Source organism: Colossoma macropomum, unplaced genomic scaffold (assembly GCF_904425465.1).
Source record: "Colossoma macropomum unplaced genomic scaffold, Colossoma_macropomum, whole genome shotgun sequence".
Taxonomy (NCBI): domain Eukaryota; kingdom Metazoa; phylum Chordata; class Actinopteri; order Characiformes; family Serrasalmidae; genus Colossoma; species Colossoma macropomum.
In genome coordinates, this window is record NW_023494804.1 from 20,703,424 (window position 1) to 20,724,696 (window position 21,273).

The 21,273-nt window shown below is 37.2% G+C and overlaps 1 protein-coding gene across 1 annotated transcript; it reads left to right on the forward strand.

The window, feature by feature from the left end:
* The first annotated feature begins 374 nt into the window (after positions 1 to 374).
* On the forward strand, positions 375 to 14,968 carry si:ch211-243g18.2 (uncharacterized protein LOC559906 homolog). Its single transcript, XM_036595290.1, has 9 exons — positions 375 to 428; positions 3,198 to 3,592; positions 4,650 to 4,732; positions 5,570 to 5,726; positions 7,734 to 7,898; positions 8,773 to 8,898; positions 12,422 to 12,639; positions 13,575 to 13,603; positions 14,439 to 14,968. The coding sequence occupies exons 2-9, from the start codon at positions 3,203 to 3,205 to the stop codon at positions 14,552 to 14,554; spliced, it is 1,284 nt and encodes a 427-aa protein (XP_036451183.1). The 5' UTR covers positions 375 to 428; positions 3,198 to 3,202; the 3' UTR covers positions 14,555 to 14,968.
* Positions 14,969 to 21,273: the final 6,305 nt, after the last annotated feature.

Consider the following 21,273-nt stretch of genomic DNA (forward strand, 5'->3'; position numbering starts at 1 on the left):
AAGAAGAGAAAAGAAAGAAGTTGTAGCAATAATAATAATAAAATAAATACTTAAAATAAATGAAAAATAAATAAATGAAATAAAATTATAATATTGATATTGAAAAAATGAAGAATGAAGGAAAGAGAAGCTAAAACCAAGCAGAATGAGAGAGAGAAAGAATGATGGAAAGGAACAAAGGAAAGAAGAAGAAAGTAATAAGAAGAGAAAAAAGGAAATAAAGAGAGAAGAGAGAAAGAAAAAATAAAGTGAGAGAGAGAGTGAGAGAGAGAGAGAGAGAGATACTGCACTCCTCCCTCAGGTATTCAGGTGCTCCGTCCCTCCTCCTCTCCTGCTACGTATATAAAGGTGTGTTCTGCTCCCCAGCAGAGTGCTGTTCTCTCCTCCTCTCACTCCTCCACTCATCCCTCCAACAGCAAGCGCTACAGGTAAGAGCTCAGTCCACTGGAACACAGCTCACAGCTCTCAGCTCACAGCTCTCAGCTCAAAGCTCTCAGCTCACAGCTCTGCTCCAATGCCAGTAACTCTTGTTACAGCTCACTGTTATGAGGGCGGCCTGATGACTTTGTCTCCTGCAGCCGTTCTTTATTTCAGTCTGTGAGTTTGTTTAATGTGATAAAAGTGAAACTGCGCACTTGTTCTCAGAAGTGACAAAATGGATGCTGGAAAATGTGTTGAACTTGATTTACTTTAAAGTGAGACAGCTGAAGTTAAAAGGATTTCACCAGTCGTTAAGCTAATTGTATTTTCTTGTTTAAAGTAACTCAAACGGGGCTTAACGACAAGAAAGCCATTGTTTCCTTGACAACTAATCCGGTGTTAGTGGAGTGTGACTGAGCTTGATTGTTTGATATGCCAACACGAACAATACCTGCTGTCTCCTTCACCCTCAGACGGGTATCTCTCTGATGAACTGACCCTTTTAAAAGACAAATGTTTCTCTGTTGGGTGATGGTTTCAGAGGTTTTTTGAGTTTCTTTTGTGAGCTTTGTTTCATGGTTCATGAAAAGCAGGTAAGCATCATCACACTGGTCTATGAAAATGAAATTTGAATGCTGATCTGAGAGCTTTATTGTTTTATGATGGAAAAACAAGGACCTGTTACTCAGTAGAAGTTAACTAGATCATTCTTAACCTCTAGCTGGAGTGCTAAAACCACCACGCTTTACAGAGTGATGGTTTTCAGACTGACATAAGATGAATGGGTCAGTGAGGTGTGAAATGACTGGCGCATTTATCTCTGTAAAGCAGAACATAGTCAAGAATTCTCCACTTTTTCTGAGCAGACAGTTAGTACAGGCTGTAAAATTCTCACAGATGAGCTGTGAGGTTCTCATTTTATAAAAACATTTTTATAAAAGACGTTTTACTAACTAATTTTCTAGAAGAGAGACATTCTTACAATATTTAAAGGAATTGTTTGCTGAAAAATCATACACAATTTCCCACGTACCACAGACATAACTGTTCAGCCATGGACATTTAGTGTCCATAATTTATGCCGTATCTAAGAAAATAACATACATAACAAATAACAAACACTAGAAGTCAATAGTCACCCAAATCCATTCCATAAATACATCTGCAAAACTGCATCAAGGTCTTTATGTGGTTTAGGACACAGTACACTGCAAATAATGGTGTCTTGTTGAGTAAACTTATTTTAAAAAATAGTCAAAAAATCTAATATTTCTCCCGTTGAGATTGTTGTGAGCTTAATTTAAGATTATTTACCTTATTTCTAGACATTTCCTACTTGTTTTAAGTCATTTTATTAAGTAAAATTATCTCACCATATTGCCAGATAATTTAGCTTATTTTAAGACAGCTAGCTATGAGAAGAAGATAGTTAGAAAGAGAAGAAGAGAGAGAGACCCAGCAAGAGACCAGACAAGAGTAAATCTCAGATTCATTGGCAAGAGCTAAAAGAGATGAAAGGATGCAGAACAGTATCACGACTAACAAGAAAACAGCGAAAATCGCACAGTTCATTCCTGCCAACGTTATTTATGAAAGATTGCGACGTAGGCTGTAACCTTATCTGTGTCATTCCTGTCTCATTGAATTTTGTAGTTTTTCTGGTTTCCAAAAGTCATCAAACATCAGGCTAAGTTAGCATCCAAAGAAATAAATTCATCTCACGCCAAAAAGTTTGGTCAGTCTTTGTCAATGTCACACCAAATAAGCCTTGAAAATTTGTAACCTCTTGTAATAAAATCCTCTATTGTTACTCTAGCTTGTAAGTCAACATGGTTCTTTCTCTTCTGATATTGTCTTTGCCGGTGTTGTGTGGAATTCCGATTCCTCGGCAGAATCCGACTTCCCTTTGCGTGCACACGCATCATGCAGGCATGTGGATGCTACAGATTATACTCGCGATTTTAATTGTTTTAAATAGAACAACTGAAATTGCAAGCGTAATCTGTGTCTATATGAGTCTATATACCTGTGTGATGCATGTGCACATGAAGGGAGCTACATTCTTTATCCTTCAGCTCGTCAACAAACACATGTGTACAGCTGTTGGCGTGGGGGCTCAAAGCGTGAGTTGTATACACTCCACCACTGTAGGGGGAGCCCAAGAGCAAACAATACCAATTCTCCAATAATGCTGCTTCAACTGAGTAGCTCATTTTTGTAGCTCACAGTAAGTTATAAGGTGTCCTAAACCACATCGACAAGTCTGCGTGACAAGACCTGGATGTGGTTTGAGAAAAAAGGGGTGAGGGGATGTTTTTGTAGAAAGCTCCATTTTAAAACTAAAGAAACAATATTGGAAAATTGAGCACATTTGATTTTTTTAGTGAACTATTTCAAGACCAGACCAGATCTAGAAAGATAACAAGCACATTCAGAATTGGGTGGTGACAAGTTACATTTATTCACCTCTAAATACTTTTTTCTTTACTCTCTAATTCTATTTTTGGGGGTTAATTTCGTTATTTTCTTAGACTTTTTGTTTTCACACCTCTCATTTTGGAGTTTTAGCTTTTTTTGTAATTTTGTTATTTTGTCATTTAGTTTTATGCACATTTTAGTGCACTATTTATTTGTTGAGTTAAAATTTTTGGAAGAAAAGAAAAACATGTTAAATTCAGCAAATAAACAGTAATCGTGCATTAAAATGTGCAGAAGGAAGGCCGTCATTTTTCCATGCAGTGTCATGAACCACATCTTCTATGTTTCCATGTCCACAGACATCATGACGTCCAGTATGTCCATGCGGAGTTATTCCATTGGCCGGCAGCCCTCTTTCTCCAACCTGTCTCTGAGGGACAGTGTGCGTGGCCGGGCCAAAGCAGCAGTCTCATTCGCTGCGGCCAAGCCCCTCTCTCGCTCAGCCTCCATGAGCATGACCGACCTGAATGGTCTGACTAACCTGTCACTCAACGGCCTTGGCAACAGCACCAATGAGAAGGAAGCCATGCAGAGCCTCAACAACCGACTGGCCAACTACCTGGACAAAGTGCGCTCGCTAGAGAAGTCCAACGCTGACCTGGAGCTCCGCATCAAACAGCTGATGCTAGAGAGGGTCCCCAAAGGTCATGACATAGACGCCATGCTGGCACAGGCCCATGCTCTAGAGCAGGAGGTACTAACGCAGACAGAACCAGGCCTGTGCTCATGTCCATCTCTGTTCACTAAGTCCAGTTTCATATCAACCAATGAGCAGACGCTGATCATCCACCCACAAGCTTTGTAGAACAGTGATAAAATTACTTTGAGTCTAATGAGAAATATGTCAATATACCTTTGCTTAGAGGGTGTAATTCATTTCAAATGTCCTTTATTTTGCATGCATCTGACAGGTCAAACTGTTAGGATAAACATGAGGTTATTTTCTGTAATCAAGATAACATTAGCATCATGGAAGACTGATCATTAGCTGTCTTTCCGCTGAGTTTCTTTGCAAATTGCAAGCACTAAAATGAAAATGTGTTAAAAATTGTGATTTTTTTTTAAAAAAAAAGGTTCTATATAGAACCATGTACAACTCATTCCTCATCAATCCACCTTTTATTGGTGCTACATCGAACCTTTTTCAAAAAGTTTCTATATAGAACCATTTACAACACATTCCCCATCAAACTCAAGAACAATTTCAGCATGCAAAGAACCATTTAAGCATGTAAATGGATCCTGGTTTGTGGTATATAGAACCACCGACTTTATCCTTGAAGTACCATGTTTTTTAAGAGGGTACAGCCGTTGGAAAAAACAGCCTATTGCAGATACTGTGTGTTTATATTCAACAGTCACGTCTTATGTAAACATTCCATCAAAGTTCATTAAACTTCTGTACTAATGTGACTCATGTTACTTTGGAAATCTGGACTGTGCCTGCATGAATTCTCAGGAAATGTAGAGTTTAGCATACAAGAGTGCACTGTGAATCTCTGTTAGACAAGTTAGGCAGCCTCAGTGCACCGTTAATAATTGTCAGCCCCTCAATGGACTACTCAAGACTGTACAGTTACTCTTTAACATAGGAAGAATGTGATGGCTCATCAGATTAGAGGTGGAGCGCAGCCATGATTGCAGTAGTGAAAGTGTGATTTTAAAATAAATGGCATGAAACTGTGACGTGATTGCTATCTATGTGTGCGGTGATGTTTTAAATGATGATGTATTTGCTAATGTCCCCCCAGGTCAGGAAGAAGACCTTGGAGAATGCTCGTATTATGTTGGAGATCGATAATGCCAAGCTGGCTGCAGATGACTTCAGAATCAAGTAAGTGGAAGTCTTCCAGAGCTAAAACTAAGATAGACTACACCCTTAACATAAATTGGTATAGAAGCTTTAGATGATGCAGTGCCAAAACATGACTATTAGACCTAAACAGAGATAAAGAAGATATAATTTGTAGTTTTACAGTGACTTGTTTAGTAAAAAAAAAAAAACTCTAGTATAGAACAGTTTGTGCCATTTCCAGTTTACACAGTTGAGAAAAAAACCCGTTGGTTGGGCTACCCAATCATATTCACAGTCAGTGATATATCTAGAACTTCCAAAAGGCTTAGAGCAAGTTTTTCTTTCTTTATTTGCAGAGCTCAATATTGCATAGAGCATGATTATTCTATGAAATCAAAAAGCACAGACATATATTACACACATTAGGCCTTTTCTGAAGGCCTAGAAGGCCCTGAGAATTCCCTGCTAACATCCTATGGAGGTTCATTAAACTTTAATTATGATTATTTTCACTAGTACATTTCATTTACAAAAATGGTTCTTTAAAGAAGCATCCATTCAAAGGTTCACTAGGGAAGTAAAAGTAATTTTTCTATTGCACTGGCCCCAATAATTTTTTGTTGGCAACTTAATCTTTGAGAGTGTCCAAACTTGCTTTAGAAGATCTACTGTTCTGCAGAGTTTAGTTCCAACTCTAATCAAACACACCTGATCCAGCTAAGCAAGGTCTTCTAGAACAGCTAAACACTGGAATGAAGTCTATTAGATTAGAGGTGAATCCAGGGTTTGGCACGTTTGATTTATACAGTGTTCCTCAGATCACATACACTTAATCCAAGAGGAGAAAGGCCTGGTAGAAGTTTGTGTATGTTTCAGATGGGAAGCAGAAAGTGCCATGTGTCAGTCAGTGGAGAGAGACTGTGTGGCTCTGAAGAAGGCCAAGACAGACCATGACCAGATCATCGCCACATTGCGTGGAGACCTAGACAGCCTGAAGGAGGAGCTTTACTTCCTCAAGAAGAACCATGAGGAGGTATGTTCGCCCCATCTGGCCATGACATGATAGATACAGGTCTATATCAGTTCCTACTTTCTGAGCACTTTATTGAACACATTTACCTTGTTGATACACCTTGTAGGTGGACAGTTAGAGACTGCAGCTCAACCTTTTCCTTGCACAGTTTGCACTGAGTCCGTTTACATGCACTCAATAATCCAATTGGATTTCTGCAGTTATCTGATTATTCAAATGGTCATGTAACCAGCATACTCTTAGATTAGAGTAAGCAAACTCAGTGTATTTTAGACTAGAGGAGGCCATATTTCAAAGAATGGTTTGAAATAAAATACTATTGTTGCTAATAATGATGGGAAATTGTAACCACCTGTTAGTTAACATCATGTAATTAAGGTCATGCTAATTAGTAGGAAGTAGCTTTCTTTGTTGTTAGTCAAACTAGCATTCCTTTGAGGAAAGACTGAAATGAATGATTGTTTGATATGCAAGCTTCAGATCTTTAAGTTTAGCATTGGCCAATAACGTGCCTGAATGATCTCCAAAAATGGTCGCCTTTGTATGTGATAGACAAGCACTTTGTAATCCAATCCATGTAGTAACTGAAGATGCAGCTCTTTCCTGCATCTACCTCAGAATTAGCTTGTTCCTAGTTACATTTGGTCTTTAGAAGATATTTTAACTTTGTAATTATACCACCAAGTGAGACATGATTGACTTCACAGCTTGCCTCTGCATGGATATACACTTTGACTGATCACATGATTATCATCTATCAAATGTTACTGACTCATGTTAAATGTTTAGACCTGTCTCAAGGCATGTAAGAAGCTTGTTGAGCTTCTTAAACTCAGTATTTATGTCCGTGAATCAAGGGTTCCATACTAGAAGTTTAACACACACCAAGTCATGTTCATGTGCATATTCACATTTTGTTTCTAGATACAACAGTTGGTAATGCAAGACACTTATCAAATATTCAGAGTGGATAAATAATGAAGGGGCTTCCGTCCACCCTAAACCTCTGTGTGGTTTCAAGTTCTTACCTCTAGACCATATACACATACGCACATACACATACCACACCTTCCTGAGTAAACACTGAATTTACACATGCTTAGCATACTCAAATACTGAGATATGATGGAAAACACACATACAGCTTATCCACTCTTATTTCTCTTTCTGTTATTTATTGTCTTCGTCAGATCAGTTCAGTTTAATTTAACTGAAGATAGCTTTTCTGGTATGACTATATTAAGAAACACATTGCCAAAACTTAGAAAGAGAATGTTTTACAGCTAAAAGCCAGCAGTACAGTCATATGGAAAAGTTTGAGCACCCCATATATCAAATATTTTGTTGATGTTCTAAGTAAAAATAAGTTACACATCCTCTACAAAGAGCACATTTTAATGCACGATTACTATTTACATGCTGAATTTAAAAAAAAACAAAAAACGTAAAATGTGGCCTGTGCAACTGTTATGGCACAATCAGTCAAAAGGAGGTCTCAGAACAAGATTTTCAAGATTTAAAATGAAAGAGTTGCTTTATTGACATGACAAATCACTCTGTATAAACATGTGCAAGGTCAAAGCATTGCAACAATCATATATACTATAAAAATAATAATAAAATACATTATCTGTTAATCCTAAATGTTCACATACTTTTGCCACTCACAAATATGTAATACTGAATCATTTTCCTCAATAAAAAAAATGACCAGGTCTAATATTTTTGTCTGATTTTTAAAAAATTTCGTGTCTATATCTATTATTAGGACTTGAACAGTGTGAAAATTTGATGTGATCTGAAGTGATGTTCTGAAGTTTTAGGTCAAATTAGTTGCAGAAATATAGGAAATTCTAAAGGGTTCACAAACTTTCAAGCATATATATATGTTATTACATATTTTGCTGTGAGGACTGTTATGATTGTTTTCTCTCTCTACCTCTCTCTCTCTCTTTCTTTCTCTCTCTCTCTCTCTCTCTCTCTCTCTCTCTCCCTAACTTTCTGCAGGAGATGGATAACCTGCGGGCTCGGATTGCCCAGGAGGATGTGAATGTGGAGGTGGACGCTGCTCGTGGAACTGACCTGGGCACAGTGCTAGCCGAGCTCCGTTCTCAGTATGAAGGAATTGTCCAGAAGAACAAAGAGGAGGCCGAAAACTGGTACCGCAAGAAGGTCAGTCGTACTCCACCTCCTTGAGCTCATCTATTTATTCTAATGCTGCAGAGCACCTTGTAGAATGTTGTATCCAAATCCAGTGCATGCATGATCACAGATGCTTCACATTTTTGCCCTATCTGAGCTCCCAGCTTTCTTGAGCCAGGTATTCATGTCTTGATTGCTTGGTTTGTATGTGTTGGGAGCTGGAATTGAGCAAAAATGTTCACCGTCTGGGGGTCCCTGTGTCATAGAAGTCATAGAATTGGGTGAAGTGTTACGGTGCCATTCCTCTGAGATGCCAGTATGCCAGTGCCAGTAACTTTACTTTATTTTAATTTAATATAAACTTTGCAAATAGTGTAGTACTAATCTTATGTTATTAAGTTTTGACTGGAAACAGAAGGGTTTAATTGTTGAAATGAAATTTCTTCCAACGGGAAATTGTCTAGGAAGAAACAGCCAAGTGAGCTCTCCCATTGTCTAGGCCTTCAGAAGCTGAACAGAAGGCCTAATGGGTTAAATTTGTCCCTAACATAATTAGAAAGTGACTACAGGAACAACCAATCAGGTTAATTTGAATGATTTACAGAGCTGTATGATGATTCCATAATTAAGAATGCAGTTGTAGTGAAATTAATACCCAGAATACATTGTATTTGTATTAAAATCTCAGGCAGATTAGTTTACTTACAGAAAATAATTGTAGTAGATAATTAGGGTATGTTATTGTAGATTGTATGTCCTAAAATGGAATAAATCATGTATAATACCTTTTGGTGACTTGTGTACAATATTCCAATCTATATTGTAAAGGTTACTATTAAATAAAATAAGAAAACTGTCAAAAAAAGTCAAACGTGCTGCTTGTGCCCCTGTGTTCCTGTTGTAGCTGGAGGGGGTGCAGACGGAGGTGCGGGAGAGCAACGAAGCTTTGCGGGGGGCTCAGAGCGAGCTGAGCGAGAGGCAGCGCTTCCTGCAGACTCTGGAGGTGGAACTGGAGAGCCTTCACAAGCAGGTCAGACCTCTCCAGGGCCAGGGAGGGGGGTAGCTTTTAAACTCTGATCTTGTAGCCAGATTGAACTTATAGAGCAACGTCCAGTCTTATAGAGTTACCGCTTAGCAGGGGAATTTAAAACTTTGCCCTTTTCACAGTGGGACCAAACAAGTCCCCAAGTGTCCCCTGCTGTGTCCTACTTTCACTAGTCCAAAGTAGTAGGAGAGAAAACACTCAGTCAGTCAGAGCTTTTGCCCAGCCGAATGAGTCAGGTCAAGCTGAAGAATGTTAAAGTGCTGCAGCTATGGCACTCTTAACAAGGTGTTAGTGCTCAGAAAGTACAGAATAATCCCTCAGTATCAGCCTCTGTATCACCCACAACCTTTCCCATGAGAGCTTGAGTTTCACTCTAGTCACAAATCTGGCTCTTAGGATCTGTAGCTGTCTGTCTTAGTCCTTCTGGCTCCTCCTACCATTCTTCTGGTTACTGTAAACAGATCAGTCTGGAGTAAATAAGGGAAGACAGTAGGTCACTTACAGATCTGTTTCATAACAGTTTCAGCTCTGTGACAGTCAGACAGCACCTGGAATTCACTCAGAAGGACTGTGGTGATCACACCTGACAGAGCTACAGAGGACTTCATTGGTTTATTACGCCTTTGAAGTCTACCTTTCTGGTTTGAAGGCACCAGAAAAGGTTCTTTAGAGCAATGCCATAAAAATAGCCCGTCTGCAGTATTGGAGTCCAAACAGCAGCATCTGATACACTGAAAATAAGGCTGCTTAAAGGTTGCTTTAAATGTACTTGCTTCAAATGTGTACATTGGCTGTATATGTATAAAATATGCTACATCAACATAATTACTATGTGTATATACTTAATAAACTTACCCAAGTTGATGTAGCATATTCCATTTGTGTGGAAGTGATGCACACATTGGTATCATGTAAATTAAACAACTTTCTTCTTCAGTGTATGATCATTTGTAGTGTAGGAGCACAGGATGCGTCAAGGACGTATTGCAGGTTTAATAGTGGGCTGGGATACCCTCAAGTCCTAATTCCTGTTAAATAAATTAATTCATGCGTGTAATTTAAGTTTATTGTAATGTAATATAAACTTGGAAAATAGTGTAGTACTACTCTTATTTCACTAAGCTTTGACTGTAAACAAAAGGGTTTAAGTCTCAAAGTGCCCAGTGTGAAATTGTCCAGTCAGAATTTTTTTCTCTGTTTTATCTAAGTAGAAACAGCCAAGTGAGCTCTTGCAATGGCTAGGCCTTCAGAAGCTGAACAGAAGGCCTAACATGTTAAATTTGTCACTAACAAAATTAGAAACTGACTACAGGAACAACCAACCAGGTTTTGATTTCAGTGAGTAGGACCAATTTCCTTGAGACAAAATGTGACTCTAGGCCTTCTGGAAGTTCTAGATACACCAGTGACTGTTTATAGGAGCTTTAGCCTAACCAGGTTTCAGTCAGTAGTTAGAAATAGAAAAAGGCAGCAACTTTGTCAGGGTTCTTTACTGAAAGAGTCACTGCAAAACTGCTGGGTAAAATAAGCTAATATGTCTGTTAAAAGCTTTTAATAGAATGTTGAATGTATTTTATAAACTTCAAATGGCTGTGTTTAATCCAGAACGGATAGAAAATGTTCATTTGAATTGCCGTCAGCTTAATGCTAATGTTGTACTAAAATCCCAAAAGGGGCACTAGCAGAAATGTACATTATTTTAAAGCTGTTTTACCAATTGAATTTGCCCTAGTTTTGACATTTATGCCCAAATTAAGAGTCTAGCACTAATAGTTGCAACTTGCTACTTGGAATTAAATAAATGTGCCAGAAGGACTTCTACTGATGCCACAGAAGAACTACCTTCAGTTCCCTAAAGAACCTTTCAAAAGACAATCCATTTCTGTAAATGAGATGTGCGAATGTGTAAAATAGCTCAGCCAGTTTGCATCTAAGTCCCTGTAGTTACTGAATAATAAGCCTTAGTAATGTAATAAGCCTGAGATTTTAAGCGGTTAAAGAACCTCCATAATATAAAGGTTCTGTAACAATTAAAGGTTTTTCCTAGAACAGTATGCCCCAGTCAAGAACGGTTAGAAAGCTTTTTTTTAAAACTCTTGACATTCGTTTACATTTACATAAGTGTTTTATGTAAACTCATACTTAATTACATTGACTACAGAATAAATTACATCTGCATTTGATTTACATTCTGTTTGAACAAATTTGATGCAGCACTTTTGACCTTTTCCAATTTTTTTCAATGCCATAAAATGGTAAAAATGGAAAAGATCTACTCTTCTGCTTACAAACATAACATTGAAAGTTTTGAATTTGTACTTTTTTACAGAATTTCATAAACCACAAGTGAAAAAAATTAAACAAAATGTAAAAAGAGGCATTTTAAAGCAGGATAACAGTAGAGATAATGGAATAGAATTACATGTACACCATTTCACCCAATATTCCCCTCTTTCCATTACATACCTCCAGCCTGAATATATGTATTCCATCCTGTCTGTAACCGAGCAGTGACTCTTCATGTAAAGATGCTATAAATGTCCTCTAATACAACAAGAACATTAAGTCTCTCTATCTGATGGTAGCCATAGAGCACCAGTGTCATGTCACTTATTTAGCTCAGTAGCTCAGATGATTGCGTGTGGTAAACGAGAGTGTTTTATTGACAGTTGTAACTTCATTAATCCTTCAGTAATCAGTAAAATAAACGCGCCCACCCTGCTGATATGGAACACTGCGTGTTCATGTTTTGCCTCCAGTCATGCTGAGAGTTTATTTATACACTTTGCATTGTGGCTTCCTCCATTTGAAGTGCACACACACCCTTCGTTTGTTCTCATGCTGTTAAAAGTGGCAGAACAAGTGTAAATATCTTTCATCTTGTCAGCACTTCCCACGTTCATTATCCTTCTGCATTAATAATCTCACCCAGAGTTTTGCATATAAGGTTACGGGTCCTGTCTGTAGATTTATGCCTTCCTCAGAAAATCCACTCCCTCAAGCATTTTTTCTTTCAAGCATTTTTTAAGGACTCCTACTTTGCTTTCTTAAAAAATAAAAATCAATTAAATAATGAATCATTCTATTTATTTATTTATTTATTTATTTTAAATGCATTTATAAATAAAAAAGTTAAATAGTTCTAATAAATGAAAAAATATTCCATACAAATATTTGAAATATATTTAATTTGTTACATTTATTTATTTATTTTTAAGTTACACTTTATTTTTGAGACTAAATTCACTCCATTTTACATTTCACAATAAAATATCTTACTTTTTGCTACACTACTTTCTGAATAGTACTGTGAACTAAAAACTGCATTTTCTATTACACACTAAAGAATATGATGCACTTTCCTAAATCATAGCACACCATTGTGACAGGTCCTATAGTAGTACTATTAAAACTGGTCCTGTTGTAGCATCATTATAACTGATCCTGTAGTAGCACAATTACAACTAGACTCATAGGAGCTGACCCTCGCTCGCTCTACGTCCTACAGGTAGCCGCTCTGGAGGGTAGTCTAGGTGAGACAGGTCAGAAGTATGCTCTGGAGATGGAACGTCTGCAGGCCACGCTCAACCAGCTGGAGGAGGACCTGTCCCAGCTGCGACTGGACATGCAGCGCAACAAGACTGATTACGAACAGCTGCTGCGCATCAAGCAGAACCTAGAGCTGGAGATCGCCACCTACAGGCGGCTGCTGGAAGGAGAAGACACGTGAGTGCTGGAGCCGAGAGCTGTCTTTTTTTTTAAACTAGCTGACCACTTTATTTGAAACCCCTACCTTGTAGCTCAACCTTGCTGGTGTATAGTTAGAGACTGTTGAGACTGCTCTGTTGCCTCTAGCCTCTGATAAATGGTCTGTCTTTGACCACAGAGGTATTCTTGGCTGAATAGTTTTGGGTGGTGGAACACTCTCAATCTAGCCTCTCAATGACCCTGACACGTTTAAAAACCCCAACAATATAGCTGTGTCTGATACACTTGTACCAGCGCCACACACACTACGATGCCACTACCTGCACAGCAACAGATGGGCTACAGTCTGTCATTGTACACCTGTGTAGTGACCTATAAGTTAGTGGAGCTCAATAACAGGACATTGAGTAGAACTACAAAGTAGATGGTTCTAATAAAGTGGCCAGTGAGTGGAATTACAAGGTAGGTGTTACCAATAAAGTGGCCAGTTAGAGGAAGTACAAGGTAGGTTTCTAATAAAGTGGATAGTAGATGGAAGTGTAAATTTGGTGTGTCTACTAAAGTGGCCAGTTAGGGGAAGTACAAGTAGATGTTTCTAATAAAGTGGCCAGCTAGTGGAATTATAAGGTAGGTATTTCTAATAAAGTGGCCAGTTAGGGAAAGTTTAAGTAGTGGTTTCTAATAAAGTGGCCAATTATGGGAGGTACAAGGTAGGGGTTTCTAATAAAGTGGATAGTAGATGGAAATGTAAATTAGGTGTGTCTACTAAAGTGGCCAGCTAGGGGAACTACAAGTAGGTGTTTCTAATAAAGTGGCCAGTGAGTATATAGCGGCACAACAGGTTTGAAATTTGAGTTATAAGTGTTCTCTAAATATCAGTAACACAATGTGTACAAAACACATGTAGAGCTGTTTTGTCTGATATTCATATCTTGTTCTGTTTTCTCTGGCAGTATTAAGGAAGTCCCTCCACCCCCTAAGAGTAAGTACCTCTGCAAATACATGCACACTTATCAGCAGATTTGCAAAGATAGATGCTAAATAACAAGAATGCCTTGCCAGAATTAGATCCAGTAGCATGTGGGTTTAAACTGCCATGTGCTGTTTATCCTTGTTGGCTAATGTAAGAAGCTTTTGGCATGGTGGAGCTCGTGACATAATGTACTTATGACATAACTACTTCTCACTTTGATAAGAGTTGTGCGCTTAATAAAAGGCCAATCTCTCACAATCTAGACCCACCCTGCTTTCTCTTGGTCTATAGTGACCAGTGACTCATACTGGCAAGAATCTAGACTAAATGCCAAAAGCAGTTTAATCTAGTTAACATAATAAATATTTCAGGCTGAAATGAGTTGTGAAATTTGCTGATCTCATGTGTTAAGTGTGGTAAGATTTGTTTTATACGATGAATACTGATGGTAATACAAATTTCTCCCAGCAGTCAGACTGCCAGTGCTTTAGGCTCCAAACAGCGGCTGTGGCTGTGGACTAATGGCAGATTAAACGCTGCTAACAGAGTAACCTCCCAAAACACAGCAGCACGTCCCTGACAACGCAAACCTCACACATCCCTGAGCATGCTGGCTTGAGGAGAAAGTCACAGATCAAAAATGTCTCACTTTGTCTCTCTCTCCCTATCACTCTCTCACTTTCTCTTGTTCCCTCTCTCCCTCTACCTCTCTCTCTCCCTTCTCTTTCTGTCTGTCTCTTACACCTCTGTCTCTTGCTTTTGCTCTCTCTCCCCCTCTTGCCCCCTCTCGCCTTCTATCTTGATCTCTCTGTCTTTCTTCATCTCTCTCTCTCTCTCTCTGCAGAGGAGCCGGACGTTCGCACCAGGAAGATCGTGAAAGTGGTCACTCAGACCATGATCAATGGGAAAGTTGTGGACGAGTCCAGCGAGGTTGAGCAGATCGAGGAGACTAAGAAGTAAAATCGGAGCATTTTAACCCGAAATATAAAGCCCCCTTTGTCTGTTAGGGACCACATTAGCCCCTGGCTCCTGGAGGCCCCCAGAGTAACTCTCAGATTCCTGTTTCACCACCAAAGCCTTTCAAACAGATCAGCTTTCTGCTCCTTTTCTCAAGCTGCACAAAGAGGCCACATTACTACAGAGCGGCATCCGCCTAGCAATCAGCACTGTACAGGAGATAAGCCTTCCCTTTGTTGCTCTTTAGCGTTTTTATCAGAAGGGACATCCTGGTTTTTCTTTTCATGTTTACAGTATTTTTCTCCTTGTAGAACTGGGGGGTGATGAATGTAGTAATCTCTAAACCTTTGTTTTTGAAATGATGATTGGTAGTCTAGGTCATATCAATGAAAAACAATAAAAGAGTCAAAAAACCCATTGTGAGTGAGTGTTGTTATTTAGATCATTATCTGTAGTACTATGACACTGATTTTTATGAAGTTTATAAAAGGGGGGATTTTTCCCTAAATGGCTTACACAGTGGGGTGAAAAAACCTGAGAAGACATTGATGCTGTTTTTTTCTTTTTTTTTATTTAACCCCTTAAATGACCAGGGCCCACCAGCAGGCCCAAATTTTTATTACACAATTCCATAACCTAAGAATAGTTCAGGTAGTTTGCATTGAAGTCCCTGTAGTGACTGAATAATGCGCCTTAGTGAGTAATAAACCTGAGATTTTAAGAGATAAAATTTGGAAATGAACAGCACAGAATTTAGAATTTTATTTAAAAAATACTGAAGTAAAGTTATGACAACTAAAATGAAGAAGATGTATTGAAGATTCTGCATTATTTCTTCTGGGTAACTGCCCAAATTTACACGTTTGTGAAATTAACTATGTTAAGGTCTTTCTACATATAAAGAAATTAATTTTAAAATTTTGAAGATTCTGTTTTTTATTCAAATTATGCTGCTGGTACCAGAATTAGTAATGAAAAGTTTTCTATTAAACTAAAGACAAAATAAAAGCATTTTCACTAGTGGTCTCAGACTTTTGTACCCCACTGTAGGTGTTGTAACACATATAATTTTGTACATACTTATGTTTATAATACACATTTTTGTTTTTTCAAGTTGATACTATTTAACAGATTGACTGGCAGTAGGTATTTTGAAAACAGTTGCTTCGAATCAATAAGTTTAGTGCCGAATGATGGTCAATAACTCACCCAGCTTCACCAAATGCTTCTTTATTGTCTAGTTGTTATATATTAGCAGAAAAATCTTCTTCAACTGAAAAGAAGAATGTAATCATTGCTTGTTCTGTTGTGAACATGCCTACTAGCTTTCTACAGTGGTACCACAATTGCCTCAAAAGTGAGATTATATATGTACATACATAATACAAACATAATAATACAATCCCTCCATTTATATATATATATATATATATATATATATATATATATATATATATATATATATATATATATATATGGGGGGATTCCCAGTGATTGTACTATTTACGTTATTATTTGCGTAATGCATGTTGGGTATTGTAGTAAGAGAACACTTGTGGACCTATACAAGAAACAACGTATATTGTGAATTCTGTCAGTCAAGAAGGCTGAGGGATGCAAGTACAATATTAAATACCAGTTTAAGGTCAGTTACTTTTTCTTCAGTTTTAGGTACATTTTACTTCCAAGACATGTAAGCTCTTTATAGAAGCAAAGATTTCAACACAACACATTATTCTCTCAACAGACATATAGATGGATAGTTGCATTTGTAATATACCAGTTTTTATCATATTAGTGTCTGTTTCAGTAGCCTCTGTAAAGCTCTTTACAGTTATAGTTTTCATAGAATGACTAGCTTGAAAGGAATGTATCTCAGAGAGTTGCACAAGAAGCTTTGCAGAAGGTTTTCTTGACAAATCCATTTTGTGTTTAAACGCAATGTTTCACAACCATGTCTCTGTTGTGGGAACTTGCTCAGCGTCATCCCAGTCATCAAAACAATTACTCAGCAAAGGACAGCACACAACTAATGGGATAAACATCTGTTTGAACATACCAAGAGGTTAAAGTATCCTAAGAGCAAATCATTAGTAACCTCTTCTCCCCGTCAACCTTCTTTTAAAGATGTAGCAGCACCAAAACTCCAGCATTCACAGTTACCATCCAATACTTAGTTTATCTAATAAAGTGCTGCTGATGATCTGTATTCTTCTAACCAATGTATCAATAACTTCTTTAATAACAAAAAATCCTATTACAGTTTTCTGTATTTATGTTTATTTGTGTTTACTCTAATGATGCATAGTGTTTTACAGACAAAACACACACATTCTGCTGACGTAATCAGGGGGTTAAGACTTTTGGCCAAAGCAATAAACACTTTACTGACCAGTAACTTCAGTACGCCCTGGTCTGGATATTTTTTCCCCTTTTCTTGTCATTTTCTTCATTTTATTTCTATCTTTTTTGGCATTATTTCCCATAAGCCCAGCCAAATGCTTACAGCTACAGCAAGTTCATGCGGTTGATGTGCCTTCAACCATTATGAAAATTCACTAATGTTTTATACCACATGCTGGGACAAGTTCAGTCCACAAAAAATGGGGAAAAAACTGAACTGTACTGATAGAAACAGTGATGGAAGCCAATGTAGTTATAAAAGGTAAGATTAATAAAAAACTTTGCTTATTGTGGAAACAGTAAGATATAAACAATGTGCAATCAGAACAAATCAGATGCAGAGAGTAACACAAAAAAAAATATATTAACACAGTCTGATGTCAGGATTGTTTAGCATGGAGGATGATATTGTGCTGGATGTGACCAGAGATGGACAGAATAGACAGAAACACATTTTTTTTTCCTGTAACAGTCATTTTTGGGTATAATGAAATAAAAATAACATAGTAAACAAAAGTCTCTTTTACAGGAGTTTATTTCTAACCAAGCATTTAACTACTTTCATTTTTTCAAAATCATTTTAAGAGTTAAAATCTCTGCTTTTCACATTGAACATCCAACCTGAGGAAACATAAGCTTGCTAATTCATCTTAGCTAAACAGCTACCATGTTCTTTCACTGCTTTCTTTTTATTTTGCTGTTTAAGAATAACATATAAGCAGCTCTTTATTAAACCTAAAGCTTATATTCTACATACTCTATTCATTCTACTCCAAGCTTATACATTGTGTTAGCTAGCTAATCTTGCTAATCTAAGCTAATGTTTGACACTAATAGGTTAGCTTAAGTAGAATAAACCTAGTGAAACCTTCTGAAAGAAGAACTTAATGTAATTAAAAGTAATTTCTTAAGTAGTTTTTCAATAAACAACTTATTTACTCTTACTTCAGCAGTTTTGATTATTAAAACATTCACTTGCAGTAGCAGGACTCTTAAGGGTAACTCCACCAATCTTCAAAAATTCTGCATAAATAACTGTTTAAGATGTAGACAAAGCCATTCAGAGTGGTTTGGTGTGAAATGCTCCACATATAGACATTATATATCTATAGACATTACAGAGTCAGAATTGTTCACGGTGGTGGTGATAGGAACAAGACATCCACCTCTAAAGGCTGCCTGAAAGAAAGTTATTATGTGAAATGGTTGTTAATATGCTGCCTGATGTCTGAGACATTGCTTTACATTAGCTTTGTGATAGTTTTGGCTTAGAATTTATTTTTAATCCATTTATTTTTATCCATTCATGGTGGAGGGATACACGCAGGGCGTTGTGAGGCAAAATAGTCCCCAAAGAAAACTTTTTTTTTTGCAAATCTTTAACCATCATAAACATTACATATAAAAACCCAGAAGACATGTGTAGGCTCACGGGTGATTTTTCATATTCTTGTTATTGACATCATGACCCCCGGTTCCTATCACCACCACTGTAAAGAAATCAGAGTTCGTAAGTTTCTCTATGATGAACTATTTTACATCAAACCACTCTTAATGTGTCTGTTTACATTTCAAGGACTGATTACACAGAAAATTTGAAAAATTGGTGGACTTCCCCTTTAAGAAGAGGTGTTCCGTACTATCTGCACTCTTGTTTAGCTCAGTAATTTGCTTTAGCTGATATATAATCAGGTGATGATTGCTGAAGAGAAACTCACTGCTTTACCCAAATCACCTGTTTTGTGGTAAACAGGTGCAGACATGTGTTTGTTTATGGAACATTTTTTCATTTTTTAAACACTGCAAAGTATCTTTTCTTGGGAACAGTAATTATTTTTTTCTGTCAACACAGAGCCGCCCAAACCAAAATGGAATGTGATTAGGCAGGAAAGCAGGCCTATTTATTAGATTCACAGAGCCACTGTTCACCACAGCTGAGAGCCATTTCATCACACATTGCTCGCTGTAGACATCACTGTGCAAAATTCCTCAGAATCCAGAGATGGTTCTGTCTTGATATTTCAAACTATGAGACATATACGATGAAATACATGTTGGATCTCAGATCACAGCGTCGTAAGATGTCATATCTTTTTTCTGGATTGACAATAGTATAGAATATGGAGTCAAAATAATTTTCCAATAAGACTAATGCCATATTCTGAATGACACACACATCAAATTTCTGGTGTCAGCACATTACAAAATACTACTGGAATGCCTCATATATGTTAAAATATACATGTGGGATCCAATAGGACTTATAGCCTTATGTCGGATATTCAAAGATATGATTCAAATCTGTTCAAAATGACCCTTATAAAATGTTCGTATATACAAATACAGTGTGGTTTTGTAAAGGGAATTATTTTTGCTTCTTTCTCAGAGTTGGAGCCACCTGCTTTTCCAGACACTGCAATGACAGTGTCTATGGATGGTAATAATGGCCAGAGACACCTGAATGCTTCCTAACAGGCAGGGTCTCCTTCTCTTCTGGCTTTTTCAGCCAGATTCCCCTTTACTTTCACAGCAGGACAGGTATATTTGAGGGAGGAGACAGTAATTAGCGACTGCGCTGTGACAGAAGCACCTGGGAGGTGAGGTTGTGTCTGTAGCTCTTTGTATTTGTGTGGGAATGCCCTCTGACTGCAAGCCATACAGATAAAGGGGCATTTTAGAAGAGCAGTAGAAGGAATTAGCCTCAGAAAACATTAACTATAATATTATTTTTAAGTATTACTTTCAATGTTTAATATATTTTTCTTGTTGTGGCAACTATAACCCTTAAAAATCTAGAGTTAGTGCTTTTGCTGCACATTTTATTTATATTGCATAATTATTTACGGATCATTCTATGAATTGGTTGAATGTCAAACAACATTTCAGACTTGCAACTGACCTTTGGTCTGAGTAAGCCTATACCTTAATAATTTTACTTTATTAAAATAAATAATTTAACATTCAATTTTGTTACTACTGAAATAATTATAACAATCCTGAACCTTTGCCAAATGTTTCAGTGATAACTGTTTCAACAGTGACAATTTTAGGTCATTTTGAGCAGAACTCAAAAACACTAGCCAGTTTATGATTAGTAAACACAGCTTTACACACAAAAAAGTTACAATTTATACTGTTCTACACAGATTTTCAGACTTTGGGAAACATTTACTTTAAAACAATTGGATCTCACTGCTCACCATGTGGCCATAAGGGACAGGGATGCAGTCTCACTTCCTGTTCTAAAATGCAGGAGTGTGGCTAAAATAAGGCTCCACCTATGGACTAAAACTCTGTGTTTGAGTAGTGACATGAAAATGTGGGACAGTAATTTCTGAATAATGTTTTTCTTTAACTAAATCTTTCAACCTCATGTTAAAAGAAAAAAAAAGATATTAAAAAATAAAGCAATGAAGCTGAAGTATTATGACAAGTGTAAATTTAAAGGTTTGGGACAGACACCTCCTAATAGAAAATACCCAATAAATTATGACTTTGTGTTTATTTAGCTTATTGCTATCTCTGTTAATGTCTTTAAATTGATCATAACATAATCCCTGTACATATCTAGGTCTATATGCAATTTGTTTAAATAGTTTTTGCTGTGGGGCTGCAGGTTGAGCTAATTTGGTAGAATAATCCATATAGGTTCCACAATTAATGGAACAGTTAGTTCCATGAAGAATTATATCCTGTACCAGCATGTTTTTCATATTATTTTTCCAAAGACATCTATGTGATCCTTCATGCTATTATGTGTTCTCTAAAACATGCAGCGTCTTGCTGGACAGGAGCCTGTAGAGAAAACAAGACTAACCGATCAAGAAAAGGCATCAACCAGCTTGAATAAAGGCCACAGTTTTCTTGCATACACTAGACCAGTTCTGGTGTGAGGTTAAATGTGGATTCCACCTGTTTTATTAAATTTCTACTTATTGTAGTCATTGTAAACAGATGTAAACAGAGTCATTCAGAGTGGTTTGGTGTGAAATGATTAATTGTAGATAAACCTACAGATTTAGATGTCTTCACAGTGGTGTTGATATGAACCAGGGGTCACAATGTCTATAACACAAATATAACCATTTTATTTACTATGCAAAGCGACCAGTGAGATTTTTATATGTAATGCAATGTAGATAGTATTACAGGTGAAAAAACAAGTTTTCTTTTGGGACTCTTTTGCCTACAGTGCCCTGTGTGACAATGAATATCTGTGAAATAGTACATTTTATGCCAAAACATTCTCAAAACAATCATAAAACAATGTCTAAGACATCAGGCACTGTATTCATAAACATTTCCTGTAATAACTTTTA

Bases quoted from the DNA above. Each gene is read 5' to 3' on its own strand.
- si:ch211-243g18.2 (XM_036595290.1), top strand. From the start codon at position 3,203: ATGACGTCCAGTATGTCCATGCGGAGTTATTCCATTGGCCGGCAGCCC. The intron at 4,733-5,569 runs GTAAGTGGAAGT...TGTATGTTTCAG, and splicing joins GCAGATGACTTCAGAATCAA to ATGGGAAGCAGAAAGTGCCA. The intron at 7,899-8,772 runs GTCAGTCGTACT...TTCCTGTTGTAG, and splicing joins AAAACTGGTACCGCAAGAAG to CTGGAGGGGGTGCAGACGGA.